Source organism: Jatropha curcas, unplaced genomic scaffold (genome assembly GCF_041381405.1).
Source record: "Jatropha curcas cultivar XTBG-Jc1 unplaced genomic scaffold, XTBG_Jcur_1.0 HiC_scaffold_626_pilon, whole genome shotgun sequence".
In the NCBI taxonomy this organism is placed as follows: Eukaryota; Viridiplantae; Streptophyta; class Magnoliopsida; order Malpighiales; family Euphorbiaceae; genus Jatropha; species Jatropha curcas.
In genome coordinates, this window is record NW_028322508.1 from 183 (window position 1) to 13,977 (window position 13,795).

The following is a 13,795-nucleotide window of genomic DNA, read 5'->3' on the forward strand; positions in this document are numbered from 1 at the left end:
TATTTAGATTACAATAAATACAATTGGTTAATTGTATTAGATTTTGCCATGTAAGCTACTTGTAATATTATTTCTCATGTATTTAATTCTATTTTTATATAATGAAATGGTCTCAAAATAAAGTTTAATCCAATTCTTATACATAATCATTCAGTTCCTAATTTATAAATATAGATTCTTAAAACTCTGATAGATGCTCAAAAAGAAAATCAATTTATCACTCAATCCTAAATCAATATCTATATACAGCTATAATGAAAAATAATAATAATTTTTTTTTACTGGTAGGTAAAAAAAGAAATGAGAAGATGATCTGAATTAATAATAGTAATCATTTTGGCTATAGTCATAGTATTACTTACTCAGTGCATTAGAGAAAGGAATATATGAACATACACACAAACTCTTCAAACCCAAAAAATGACCCAAAACAAAAATATATAGTTCTAATTTTTTCAATTTCATAAACACCATTTTCTTTCAAGTAAAATATATTTAGGAATATAAAAGAAAAAAATATCAAGAAAATTAAAAATGTTTAATTAGGAGGTCATCTATTTATTGCAAGAGAGATATAAATCTCTTACTAAATTAAAATGATAGTGGTTACAAATTAATTCAATAACAAAAAGAAAATAAAAATAACAAATTTTTATTAAGAATCAAATTCTTTTAAGAACTCAACGTATAACAAGAAATAAATTATATTAAAAAAATTATCAATTTCAATTTCAAAAATAACTCTGGAAATGCTATAATTTAATTAAATTTGATTTTGATGGACAAAAAAAAAAGCCAAATCAATAAATGAAAAGTACAACACAAATCATGCTAGGATCCAACATTAATGAGTTTATTCAAATATTTTATTTTTCTATTGTTTTAAGTTGCAAATTTAAAATAAAATAAATAAATAAATAAGTTAATTAAGTAATAAAAAAATTACATAAAAGAAACGTTACATTCTCTCCAAATAACCCACAATTTTTTCTATAACCATAAAAAAAAAAAAGAAGAGCATACTTTTTTTTCTTTTTTTCGTCTTGTCGACCAAGAAAGGATAAAGTGCTTACAATGAATATTTGCTCCATCCACGAGGATGGAACCTTCGACTTCACCTAAGAGAAAAAAATATCGAACCACTCATCTAAACACTCATTAATATAAAAATGTAATTTTCGAATTGACTACCACTAAGGCTATTTTAAGATATTCTAAATTTTATTGAGGACGATATCAAAAATCTTATTATTCGCCCTATTCCGACGTTTATATATAATACAGATAGATATAGATAATATAATAGTAAAATATATATACATATATATATATATATATATATATATATATATATATATATATAATTTTTTATTTTATAATCCTGTAGCAAGACATAACTTAAGTTTTCTTGCAGGCAATGTAGCAAATCCCTTGATGCAATTGTCAGTTTCCCGAAGCAATCAAACATTGATCCACCAGTGTTCCTTATAGCTCGAAATCGAAGTGTAGCGGACAAAACCAGACAAACGACTTGACGTCCGAAAAATATAAAGAGGGATAAAGAAAAAGGCAAGTACTTTTTTGAAAACAGGCAAGTAGCTTCTTGAATCTTGATTTATCGTAATCCAGAAGAATTGGGATTAGAAAAATGGGTCGGATTCACGCGCAGCTGAGCATGCCTACAAATTTTATAGTCAGGCCGACAATATTCTATCTATTTATATATGTAGTATAATTTTACATTTCTTCGAAATTATGTGTGTTTTCTTAATATTGAATTGAAGTGGATTTATTGGTTTGAACTGAAAAGTTTGAATTTTTGGTAAATTGAACTTACTTTCGGTAGTATAGGGATTTTGTATAATGTTTTGCTGAGGGTTTTCCTAATTTATCTACTAATGAATTTTTGCACTTTTAAGGGTTTGTTTATCTGGGGTTTTTGTTTTTGGATAAGCTGAACTGACTATGTAGAGATATACCTGAGAAATCCTATTTGCTGGTATACCTTTGTTTTTTTCTTTATGGCTTTTTGGTTGAGAATAAAATAGTGGGCACTACTTGGATTCTTTTATTACCTTCTTTTTCTTGTCCACCCTTTTATGGGTTTCATGGGAATTGTTGGTGGGTTTCTCTTTCTTACTTTCATAATGATCCTTGGATCAGTAGATTCGAGGCGGCAAAGACTAGACAATAAGTTTGTGGAAGATTTAAGTGATTTTGGTTTGTTCTAGTGAACTTTTTGTGTTTTAAGCACAGATTTGAGGGTTTAATTTTTGGAGGGTGTAAGTTGCTTATTATAGAACGAGCTACTAGAGCAACGGAAGAGTTGAAAAGAAACAAGGTTTTGAGAGATGTTATCGAAATCAACAAACAATAATACTAGTGCTAATAGTGCAAGGAGCAGTTCTGCTCGATCAAGGGAAATTGCTCGTGTGGTAGCACAGACACCAATCGATGCTAAATTCCATGCGGACTTTGAAGACTCTCGGTTTGATTACTCTACATCAATTGATTTCAACATTTCAAGTTCAACTAGCAATGTTCCTTCTGACACTGTATTGGCTTACCTCCAAAAGATGCAGAGAGGAGGACTTGTTCAACCATTTGGTTCCATGATTGCTGTTGATGAGAAAAATTTAAAGGTTCTTGCTTATAGTGAAAATGCCCCAGAGATGTTGGACTTGGCACCACATGCTGTTCCAAGCATCGAGCAGCAAGAAGCTTTAACTTTTGGAACTAATGTGCTAACACTTTTCCGATCTCCAGGTTCAGCAGCGTTGCAGAAAGCAGCTAATTTTCCAGATGTTAATCTTCTTAATCCTATATTGGTCCATTGTAAAACCTCTGGCAAGCCCTTTTACGCAATATTGCATAGAATTGATGCGGGATTGGTTATAGATTTAGAACCAGTTAATCCAGCTGACGTGCCAATCACAGCTGCAGGGGCACTGAAATCATATAAACTTGCTGCCAAAGCCATCTCAAGGTTACAGTCTTTGCCCAGTGGGAATATGTCACTACTTCATGATGTTTTGGTTAAGGAAGTTAGTGATTTGACAGGTTATGACCGGGTGATGGTTTATAAATTTCATGAAGATGAGCATGGGGAAGTTGTTGCAGAGTGCCGTAGACCTGATTTGGAGCCTTATCTTGGTATGCATTTTCCAGCTACTGATATACCACAAGCTTCAAGATTCCTCTTCATGGAAAACAAGATTCGGATGATTTGTGATTGTTTGGCCCCCCCAGTAAAAGTAATTCAAAACCAGAGCTTGGCTCAACCATTAAGTCTTTGTGGATCCACGTTGAGATCTCCTCATGGTTGTCATGCACAATACATGAAAAATATGGGCTCAATTGCATCTCTTGTGATGTCAGTGACAATTAATGAGGATGATGATGAGATGGAAACTGATCAGCAAAAGGGAAAAAAAACTGTGGGGTTTGGTGGTTTGCCATCACACTAGTCCCAGGTTTGTTCCTTTTCCTTTGAGGTATGCTTGTGAGTTCTTGATCCAAGTCTTTGGTGTTCAGATCAACAAGGAAATGAAGTTGGCAGCTCAAATGAGGGAAAAGCATGTCTTGCAAACTCAAACTTTACTTTCTGACATGCTCCTAAGGGATGATCCTGTGGCAATTGTTACTCAAACTCCTAATGTCATGGATCTTGTCAAGTGTGATGGTGCTGCACTTTACTTCAAGAAAAAATTTTGGTTGCTTGGTGCTACCCCCACAGAGGCACAGATAAGAGATATAGCTGAATGGCTTCTTGAGTACCACAGTGAAAGTACAGGCTTAAGTACTGACAGCCTTATGGAAGCTGGTTATCCAGGTGCATCAATTCTTGGTGATGTAATTTGTGGTATTGCTGCTATTAGGATCACTTCAAAAGATTTCCTTTTTTGGTTTAGGTCCCATACTGCTAAAGAGATCAAGTGGGGTGGTGCAAAGCATGATCCTGAAGCCAAGGATGATGCAAAAAAGATGCACCCTAGATCATCATTCAAGGCTTTTCTGGAGGTAGTCAAATGGAGATCCTTGCCTTGGGAAGATGTTGAAATGGATGCCATCCATTCTTTACAGCTAATATTGCGAGGAACCTTAGAAAATGAGGCTGTAGATGATTCCAAAATGATTGTGGATGTTACATCAGTTGATGACAGAATACAAAGGGTGGATGAATTACACATATTCACAAATGAAATGGTTCGTGTTATTGAGACAGCTGCTGTTCCCATCATGGCTGTAGATGTCTTGGGTAATATAAATGGGTGGAATTCCAAAGCGACTGAACTTACCGGTCTGTCTGTTGACCAAGCTATTGGCACCCCCTTAGTTGATCTTGTCGAGGGTGATTCTGTCAATTTAATTACAAGAATGCTATCGGCAGCTTTGAAAGGTGATTCTACAACTTATCTTGGACAGCTTATGATTTATATAAGACAAATCATGCAAATTTGCTAAATGTTTGTGACATTGTACATGTAACTTTTACCAAAGTATATTGCTTACATTTGCATATATTCCTTATATCTGATTCTAATTGGATGGTTCTTACTTGTGGAGTCATATTGAAGATTAGAATGTTATGATGAAGTGGATTTATGCATAAATTTAGATGTAGAGTGCTTATTTTTTGTGTTGTCTGGCATGGGATGTCTACTTTGGCATTAATGAATCTCAGCTGAATGTAAAAGGTATTTAGTTCAGGTTCCACTTATGGACCCACTTTTCTAATTGCATGAAGTGCTATGTCATTCAGTTATCAAGGTTACTTGGACCTTCTATTGAACTATGATACATATATTCCCTTCTTAACTAGCACAAAAATTATTTATAATATCTGTCACACTGTTCAGCTGTTCAAAAGAAACTAGAGAGGTAATAATTTTAATCAATCATCACTACTCTATATTTTTCATGCTTTCTAGTAAACTTAATGATTGAGCTCCTCCTATCCTTTCTAGTTGCTTCTTTCCCTTCCACCGCTAATCACTCAACCTGTGAAAAGAAAAAGGAGAAAGGAAACAGTTAAAATTTATCTTGTAATGTCTCCTCCTTGCAATGTCGGAAGCCTCATGCACTGGGACATACTTTCTATTATCTTCTTGTTCTTTTAACCTGTCATGAATTTCCTTATTATGATTTTTTAATAATATATTGCAGGTATGGAAGAGAAGAGCATTGAAATCAAATTTAAGACCTTTGCTTCTCAGGAAACCTGTGGTCCTGTACATTTGGTAGTTAATGCATGTTGCAGTCGAGATGTAAGGGGAAATGTGGTAGGAATTTGCTTTATTGCTCAAGACCTTACACAGGAAAAAATAGTTATGGAGAAATATACTCGTATGCAGGGTGATTATGTTGGAATTTTACGGAGTCCAACTGCCCTTATTCCTCCAATTTTTATGACTGATGAGAATGGTCAATGCTTGGAGTGGAATTATGCAATGCAAAATTTGTCTGGTTTGAAGAGGGAGGAAGCTGTTGGCCGAATGCTTCTTGGGGAAGTGTTCACAGTCAACAGTTTTGGCTGTCGGGTTAAAGGTAATGATACTTTAACCAAACTCAGGATATTACTAAATGGAGTAATGGCAGGTCAAGATGCAGATAAGTTGTTATTTGGATTCTTTGATCAGCAGGGTAAATATGTTGAAGCTTTAGTATCTGCAAGCAAAAGAACTGATACAGAGGGAAGGATCACTGGGGTTCTGTTCTTTTTGCATGTGGCTAGTCCAGAACTTCAATATGCTCTACAGGTGCAGAGAATATCAGAACAGGCTGCAGCCAGTAGCCTTAATAAATTGGAATATATTCGCCAAGAAGTAAGGAAACCTCTAAATGGAATTATGCTAATGCAGAATCTAATGGGGACTTCAGACTTAAGCAAAGAACAAAAACAGCTTCTGAAAATGAGCATTTTGTGTCAAGAACAGTTAAACAAGATTGTAAATGACACTGATATTGAGAGTATTGAGGAATGGTATGAATTCTTACATTGGAATTTTGTCTGTAACTGTTGTAGTGAGCGTCAAGTTAGATTAACAAACCAATTCTAAATATCTTGTGTTGTTGGTATCTTTCCACCTTAATTTTTTGAACAACTTGATAATTGTGATGCCAAATTGCAGCTATATGGAATTGAACTCCGAAGAATTTAACCTTGGTGAAACTCTGGAAGTCGTCATAAAACAAGCAATGATGCTATGCCAGCAGCAGCAGGTGGAGATTATTCGTGATTTACCGGCAGAACTATCATCTATGAACTTGTATGGAGATAACTTGAGGCTTCAGCAAGTCCTTTCAGATCTTTTAACAAACACACTCCTCTTTACCCCTGCATTTGAGGGATCATCAATTGCATTCAGGGTAATTCCAAGAAAGGAACGCATAGGGACAAATATTCACCTTGTTCATCTCGAATTTTGGTGAGTATCATTTAAATTATTCATTATGCTTTCCTCATTTGATTCTTTGCAAATTTGGGGAGTCTGGGAATGTAGTGAGAGCGGGAATCAACACGCTTTAGAATTTGCTATTCGGAATTGGTCCCTTCCTCAATTAGAATCACGATGTAACTTATAATTGTGTAGCAATTAATATTTGCAAGGATTTCTTACTTAAGATCATTCAGATGTCAGTCTTAAGTTGAGAACCCTAGTTCTTCGTAATAATGGTTGTATTATCATACCATAAACCACATCATATTTCTTCCCAGACTTTTTTTAGCATCTGAAATTTAAGTAATTATCCTTTCTTTATATTGATGGAGTATTAAACTCTCTTTTATATCCAATTTCAAGTTATTTGTTGAATTATTTTCTAAGTTTTGAACCTATGCCCTCAAATGCTAGTGACAAGAAAGAAAATGATGATAGATTATGTTTTAACATTCCTTGAAAATAAATAAAAGAATAAATGAATCAAATTTTTTGAATTTGATTGTTGGTTTGTTTGATGTGGCAGTATCTCACATCCAGCCCCTGGGATTCCAGAACATTTAATCCAAGAGATGTTTCACCATAACCAGGGTGTTTCAAGAGAAGGACTTGGCTTATACATCAGCCAGAAGCTTGTAAAGATTATGAATGGAACCGTGCAGTATCTCAGAGAAACAGAACAGTCATCTTTCATTATCTTAATAGAACTTCCATTGGCTAACCAGACATAATGGCTTCATGAGTAAAGGAGAAAAATAATTTCTGCTGTCAGCTTCACAAAGTTGGTTCTCTACCATCTAAGTAATAATGAAATAGCTCAGCATTAAAAACCAGCTTTTGCTTCAGAGCTGCATGCTACTGGAAATCGTGTTGCGCAGCTTCACGTCATGCCCTGTTCTTTTGTCAAGCTGCAGAAGAGTTGCTGCCTGTATTGAACAGTTTTATCCATTGATCGAATGATGACAACAAACTACATACAGCTTTATGAAGATGCGGCGTTGGCGAGGCAAGACGAGGCGAGGCGAGGCGTGCCAATCTGTGAAGTGGAATATCTGGTATGGGGTAAGCATATCCAAACAAAAACAAAATTGTCAGAAGTTTATGAGCGTAACTGCATTTGACAATGAGGATGAGGATAATCAATTATTAGCTGCAGAAGTGGAAGAGGGATTTGCTGACATTGGGTCTAAACCATTGGCATAGTCTTTCAAGACGAATTGAAGTTTACAGTGATAGTGTTCATTGTATTTTCTGCAGTTTGTTCTTTAGCCCTTGGGAATGGCAATTGGCAACTTCAGAAGCATGTTGTTGGCTATCAAATAGCGTTAAATTCATAGGTTTTAGCTTTTTAATTATTACAACTGTTCATGCAATTATGAATATAATTGACTTGCCATTTCAGGAGATACTTGTACAGATTATTCTTTTGACAGTAATATATATTCTTGGAAGAAGGTCAGGCATCCATCCTATAACTATGACTGTTTATGAATAAGCCAGAGTAATGTTAAATTGTTTTAAATGTATGATTGTCCTAATCAATGGTTTTCTTCATAAATAGAAATTTGTTCCATTATCAATAGAATTTCAACTCAAAATATGAGTTTTGGTGAGAAAATAATTTATATATAACAAAAAAAAAAAAACACTCAAAAATTTATATATATAACACTGAAGTTGTTTTTCATTATTTTCTTCTTATAACAATGATTATTTTTCAAAAAGCCCTCAAACAGTCGAATCGCATTTATACTAATTGTGATTAATAGTTTGATTTTTTAAAATTCTTAAACGGAATCAAACCAAACCGAACCATAAACCCTTCTAAAAGGAAAGTAGAGTCCTAGCCACGTCATCAGTGGATCCCACATAAATCTTTATATATATGGAGTTACGTGGCAATTAGAGCTAAACTTACTGGAGCTATAGACCTGACATTGCCCATTGGGCCTCCATTTGACTTTTGCTAGATACTTTCTCTCACAAAGAAAAACACTGGCAAAACCCAAAACGAAGCGTAAACAAAGAACAGAGAGGACGTGAAGAACTTCTCTTAAGAAAAAGTTCTCAGCTTTTCAAGGGGCTTATTGTTATTCTGATTGTTTATTCTTTCTCTGTAATACATTTCTATTGCAGGTACGTAATCTATAATCAATAAGCTTGTTTTTTCCAACTTCTAATTCTTTCATTTATCAGTTATCAGTCTTAATTTTGGGTATTTAAGTAGTAGTTTTAGTAATTTTTTCCCTAATTTATTTCTTCCCTGTTATCTAAACTGAAAACCCATCATTTGCAGGCGGTTTTGGCATTACCACATTGTTAATGGCTGAGAAATTAGAATCAGTCTTTTGGGTTTTCTCTTTGCAATTGTTATTTTTTAATTTGCTGTTGTGTGCCATTTTTGCCATTGTTTAGCTATTAAAAGGTTTCCTTGCCTAAAGCATAATTTAGGGTTTTTATTCAGTTTCCATGGTTTTCAATTTCTTATGTGGAATTGGTTTTTCTATACTTTACTTGAATTTTCACTTTCTGCTTTGGAATTTTGGTATGTGTTCATTATTTAGCTTAATTTATGTTTTCTCTATTGGTAGGCTTTCTTTGTGTCAACTTGAATAGTTAATTTACCTAAATTTTTTATTTTTTATTCCGTTTCTTGTTGTGTGCTTCAATTTTTTTTTTTTTTTTTTTTGAATTGGATCCTTTTTCTTTTTTTTTTTTTTTCTTTTTGTGATAATTTGTTGTGCTGTGGCTACTCAGTGATATCATAATAATCCAATTTTACATCAACTGCAACTTTAGGCATAACTGCATAAGATTACATCAGCTGGGAATGTTTACATTTGCAACCCAACGTCTTTTTCTTTTCCCCTACGTCTTGAGCTGTGAACTACTGAATTATGTGTTATGCAGTTTTGTTACAGGTTTTACCCTCTCTCTCTTTTGTAACGATTAATAATATATTAAAAAGTTATGTACTGAATTCTATGGCCAGCAAACTTTCTCTCCTTCCCTCTTTGCTTTCACCATCTTTGCCAAAGTTTAATTTTGTCCAGTGGCTGGAAATTTTGAGGAAGGAAAAAGTGAAAAAATTTTCAAACATATATCTACTTTTTGGGTTGCTGAGTGTGCAACAAATAGGGCGCATAGACACACACATACAGAGATGTTCAAGTAATAAGTTTATGTCCTACAAAGAGCTAGACTACTATTATAAAGATTCATTGATTGCTTTCCTTTTCCTTTTTATATCCTTGGCAATTAAACCTACTTTGGCTCAATTGGGGGTCTTTTTTTATTGTTTAATTGTTCTTTTTAATTCTTGTTCTGCATTTTGACAGAAAGCATAGAGTGCACGAGGGTCTGGAAATTAGGAATATCTTTGCTGACAATGGCTATGAAGCCGTCGAATAATATATGGATTCGACGCCAACAGTGTCCATGTGGAGATTGGAAATGCTATATTAAGTATGAAGGAGATGACCAGACACCAGTGAGCTCTCAACTTGTAAAGAATGAGACACCATCAACATCATCATCAACGGACGTTGTCTTCACACCGTATGTAGGTCAAATTTTCAAAACTGATGATGACGCTTTTGAATACTACAGCAATTTTGCTCGGAAGAATGGATTTTCAATCAGGAAAGCTCGGTCAACTGAAAGCCAAAATTTAGGGATTTACAGGCGAGATTTTGTTTGTTACCGCTCTGGATTTAATCAACCAAGAAAAAAGGCCAATGTGGAGCATCCCCGGGATCGGAAGTCAGTTCGATGTGGATGCGATGCAAAATTGTATCTCACGAAGGAAATTGTTGATGGTGTTGCTCAGTGGTATGTGTCACAGTTTAGCAATGTTCATAATCATGAATTGTTGGAAGATGACCAAGTGCGCTTGCTACCTGCATATCGGAAAATACAGGAGGCTGATCAAGAGCGAATTCTTTTGCTATCCAAAGCAGGTTTTCCTGTTAATCGAATAGTGAAGGTGTTGGAGATAGAAAAGGGTGTTCAACCTGGACAACTTCCCTTCATAGAGAAGGATGTTAGAAATTTTGTTCGGACTTGTAAGAAGACAGTCCAAGAAAATGATGCTATGCTCACCGAAAAGAGGGAGAACGATACATTGGAACTCCTTGAGGCTTGCAAGGCTATGGTAGAGAGGGATGCAGATTTTGCATATGATTATACAACAGATGAAAATGAAAAGGTTGAAAATATTGCATGGTCATTTGGGGACTCTGTTCGTGCATATACAGTTTATGGTGATGTAGTTGTTTTTGACACCACATATCGTTCTATCACATATGGTTTGATCCTAGGAGTGTTGTTCGGCATGGATAATCATGGGAAGGCAATTTTATTTGGATGTGTATTATTGCAAGATGAAAGTTCTCATTCATTTGCATGGGCTTTACAGGTTTGTGGACTGTATTCTTGTGAACAGTTTGTGACTATCTTCATGTCTTTTTATTATGTTTTTCTTTTTGAACAGAGTTTTGTTCGCTTTATGCGAGGAAGACATCCACAGACAATTATAACAGATATAGATGCAGGTCTTAGGGACGCTATAGGAAGGGAGTTGGCGAACACTCAACATATTGTATGGATATGGCACATTCTGTCCAAATTATCCAGCTGGTTCTCTTTGACTCTTGGCTCACAGTATGAAGATTTCAAAGCTGAGTTTGATATGTTGTATCACCTTGAAAGTGTGGAAGACTTTGAGCACCAGTGGAATCTCTTGATTGCTAGATTCGGACTTGCTTCAGATAAGCATATAGCTTTACTCTTTTCATGTCGAGGATCCTGGTCAATTTCCTATATCAGAAGTTTCTTTCTGGCTCGCACGATGACAGCTGAGTTTTCACGAACTTTAGATTCATTCTTAAAAAGAGTATTGAGTGGTCAAACATGTTTACAAGTATTCTTTGAGCAGGTATGTTGGTCACTTGACAACTTGATTAATTTTTTGCTATTTGATTAGCTGCATTTTGAATTTTGTTTGTGGATCTCTTAGGTCGGTATTTCAGCCAATTTTGGAAATCAAAACAGAGACGTGATGCAGTATATGCATATCAAGACCTGCATGCCTATTGAAGAACACGCACGGAGTGTTCTCACACCTTATGCCTTTAATGTCTTACAGCAGGAAATTATTTTGTCCATGCAGTATGGAATCCAAGAAATGGCAGATGGATCATACCTTTTGCGTCACTACAAGAAAATGGATGGGGAATATCTTGTATATTGGATGCCAGCAGAAGAACAGATTCATTGTTCATGCAAGGAATTTGAACGTTCTGGAATATTATGTAGGCATTCTCTTAGGGTACTTTCAGTCAAGAATTACTTTCAGCTCCCAGAAAAATACTTCCTTCTTCGTTGGCGACAGGATCATTCTTTGTTACCCATGGACGATCAAAATGCTCAAAGCAACAGTGATGAGTGTGCTGAAGCCTTTCATTCTCTCGCTGCGACTCTACTGACAGAATCATTAGTATCCAGAGAACGTTTTTCTTATGTTCATCGAGAACTTTCTGGGCTTGTTGACCACGTTAGGACTATGCCGCCTCTGATGGAAGAATTCTCTTTGAATATGGCCAATAACAATATAAGTGAATCTTAGCTTTGGTGATATGATAAACGGAGGGTATATGCTGTCGATTCCTGTTAATTTAAAGAGTTCAGGATAACTGGAAGAAGAAATGCTGATTTGTCAAAGGTACAAAAAGAAAAGCTTAGTTATGTACATCAATAATTTTGCACTTTCAAAATAGAGGTGGTGAAATACAAATTTTTGGTTTTTCTCCACAAACGTCCTAGAATTCGGAGCTGGTAATTTATTTACCCCTTTTGGTGTCCTTAATTTGCATAGTTACTAAATGCTTAAAAATATATGGGAAATCTTTATGACTTACTGGTGTAAGATATAAGATGTAAGATGTAAGATGCAATTTTTAGATACATCCCCTTTCAAGATAGATTGGAAATGAATACAAGTGGAAAGATGCACTCGTTTGATTCAGAAAGACTGTTTTTATCTTCTAATGTTCTGAATCAGTATGAAGGTGATCTGGTTTATGATATACTTTCTTGGTCATGCTGAAAATGATCAATCCCAGTTATTTGTCACCTCTAATTTGCTTTGTGAATTAATTATATAGTATCTACATAGCAGGCTGTAAGATTTTTATCAGTAATTTGCAGTATGATAAATAAGAGATACTCTTTATGACCGAGAGCATTTTTATATTTCACAAGAAGCTAATTCAACTAATGCTTCTTTTTTATTTTTGTGATTCCTGAAAGTCAATATGAATGTATTGATGTGGCAGGTCAAAATTTATTTCTTTTCTTCGACACAAAGCGGAAAAATTAATAATAATAAAATAAAATGCGTGTTTTGTTAAATCATACAAACAAAATGGAAACGGATGAAATAGTATTTTATATAATAAGCTCATATTAACAATTATCAGCCTATCAACCTAGCAATTTCATGTTTAAGTATTGCTGAAACTGAATCAATAATAGAATAATAAAATGTGAACTGCGTTATATAAAATTGCCAAAATTTAAAAAAAATCTCATAATCATTTTTGTTTTTTAAAAAACGTTGAAGCCATTTTTATGCCACCATGGAAAGTATAATTACTTTGACTATGATCTTTAAACTTGATTTTCATGTCTCATCACTGCAACAACAAACCCTACAGTCATTACAGTAAAATGACAATATCTTATTAAATTAAGCCATGAAATAATTTGAATTAGCCCAGTAAAGGGGACAAGGTTAATTAAACAGTTGAAAGGTTCCTGTCTGTATTTGGTTTTATAAGAGAAGACCAAATCTAATTGTGGGGTCATTTTGATGAGAGGCAGGTGTCAATCCATGTCTGCCACATTTTTTCAGAGTTTCAAGTTGATAATTATATACGTGTGCTTGGGGGTGTAACCCTGGAAAGAGACCTAAACAGGTGGAATGTCAGTTTCATTGTCGTTTTTTGCTTGGTAATTGAGATTCTTTGCTTTTCTTAATCATATGTTTTATGAAGAATAGATCCAAAGATCACATTATCTTGCTCCTACAATTTCAGACATGGGAATAACTGTCTTAACTAAAAGATGTTGGCTTCATAAGTGGGTTAATGTTTATTTAGTGGGTGGTGTTTGATTCTCTTTTTTGCCCCATTTTCAGGAGTAAAATTGTTGGGGCATTTCATTATGCAGGCATTCTCTTCTATTGAATATATCAGCATATTTCTCTTAATTTGCAGATTTTCTACTTGATAATGTCATGTTAGATCAGGATTAATGGATTAGCAAAGTAACTCTCGATTTATCTTTAATGAAAT

General features: G+C 34.5%; 2 protein-coding genes across 3 annotated transcripts; both read left to right on the forward strand.

Moving 5' to 3' along the window:
• Nucleotides 1-1,386: 1,386 nt before the first annotated feature.
• Nucleotides 1,387-7,894, forward strand: LOC149491772 (phytochrome C-like). Its single transcript, XM_089717051.1, is given in 5 exon segments — nucleotides 1,387-3,428; nucleotides 3,430-4,399; nucleotides 5,167-5,983; nucleotides 6,132-6,428; nucleotides 6,967-7,894. Coding segments are annotated over 5 exon segments (3,366 nt in total). The 5' UTR covers nucleotides 1,387-2,351; the 3' UTR covers nucleotides 7,172-7,894.
• Nucleotides 7,895-8,377: 483 nt separating this feature from the next.
• On the forward strand, nucleotides 8,378-12,572 carry LOC105641506 (putative protein FAR1-RELATED SEQUENCE 10). Of its 2 annotated transcripts, XM_089717053.1 has the most exons (5): nucleotides 8,378-8,576; nucleotides 8,737-9,361; nucleotides 9,779-10,857; nucleotides 10,933-11,376; nucleotides 11,458-12,572. In XM_089717053.1, exons 2-5 carry the CDS (start codon nucleotides 9,271-9,273, stop codon nucleotides 12,064-12,066), a joined length of 2,223 nt encoding a protein of 740 aa, XP_089573179.1. In that variant the 5' UTR covers nucleotides 8,378-8,576; nucleotides 8,737-9,270; the 3' UTR covers nucleotides 12,067-12,572. The 2 variants fall into 2 exon arrangements, with proteins under 2 accessions (XP_089573179.1, XP_012081463.1); XM_012226073.4 differs by lacking the exon at nucleotides 8,737-9,361.
• The last annotated feature ends 1,223 nt before the right edge of the window (nucleotides 12,573-13,795 follow it).

Bases quoted from the DNA above. Each gene is read 5' to 3' on its own strand.
- LOC105641506 (XM_089717053.1), top strand. From the start codon at position 9,271: ATGTTTACATTTGCAACCCAACGTCTTTTTCTTTTCCCCTACGTCTTG. The intron at 9,362-9,778 runs GTTTTACCCTCT...GCATTTTGACAG, and splicing joins GTTATGCAGTTTTGTTACAG to AAAGCATAGAGTGCACGAGG. The intron at 10,858-10,932 runs GTTTGTGGACTG...CTTTTTGAACAG, and splicing joins CATTTGCATGGGCTTTACAG to AGTTTTGTTCGCTTTATGCG.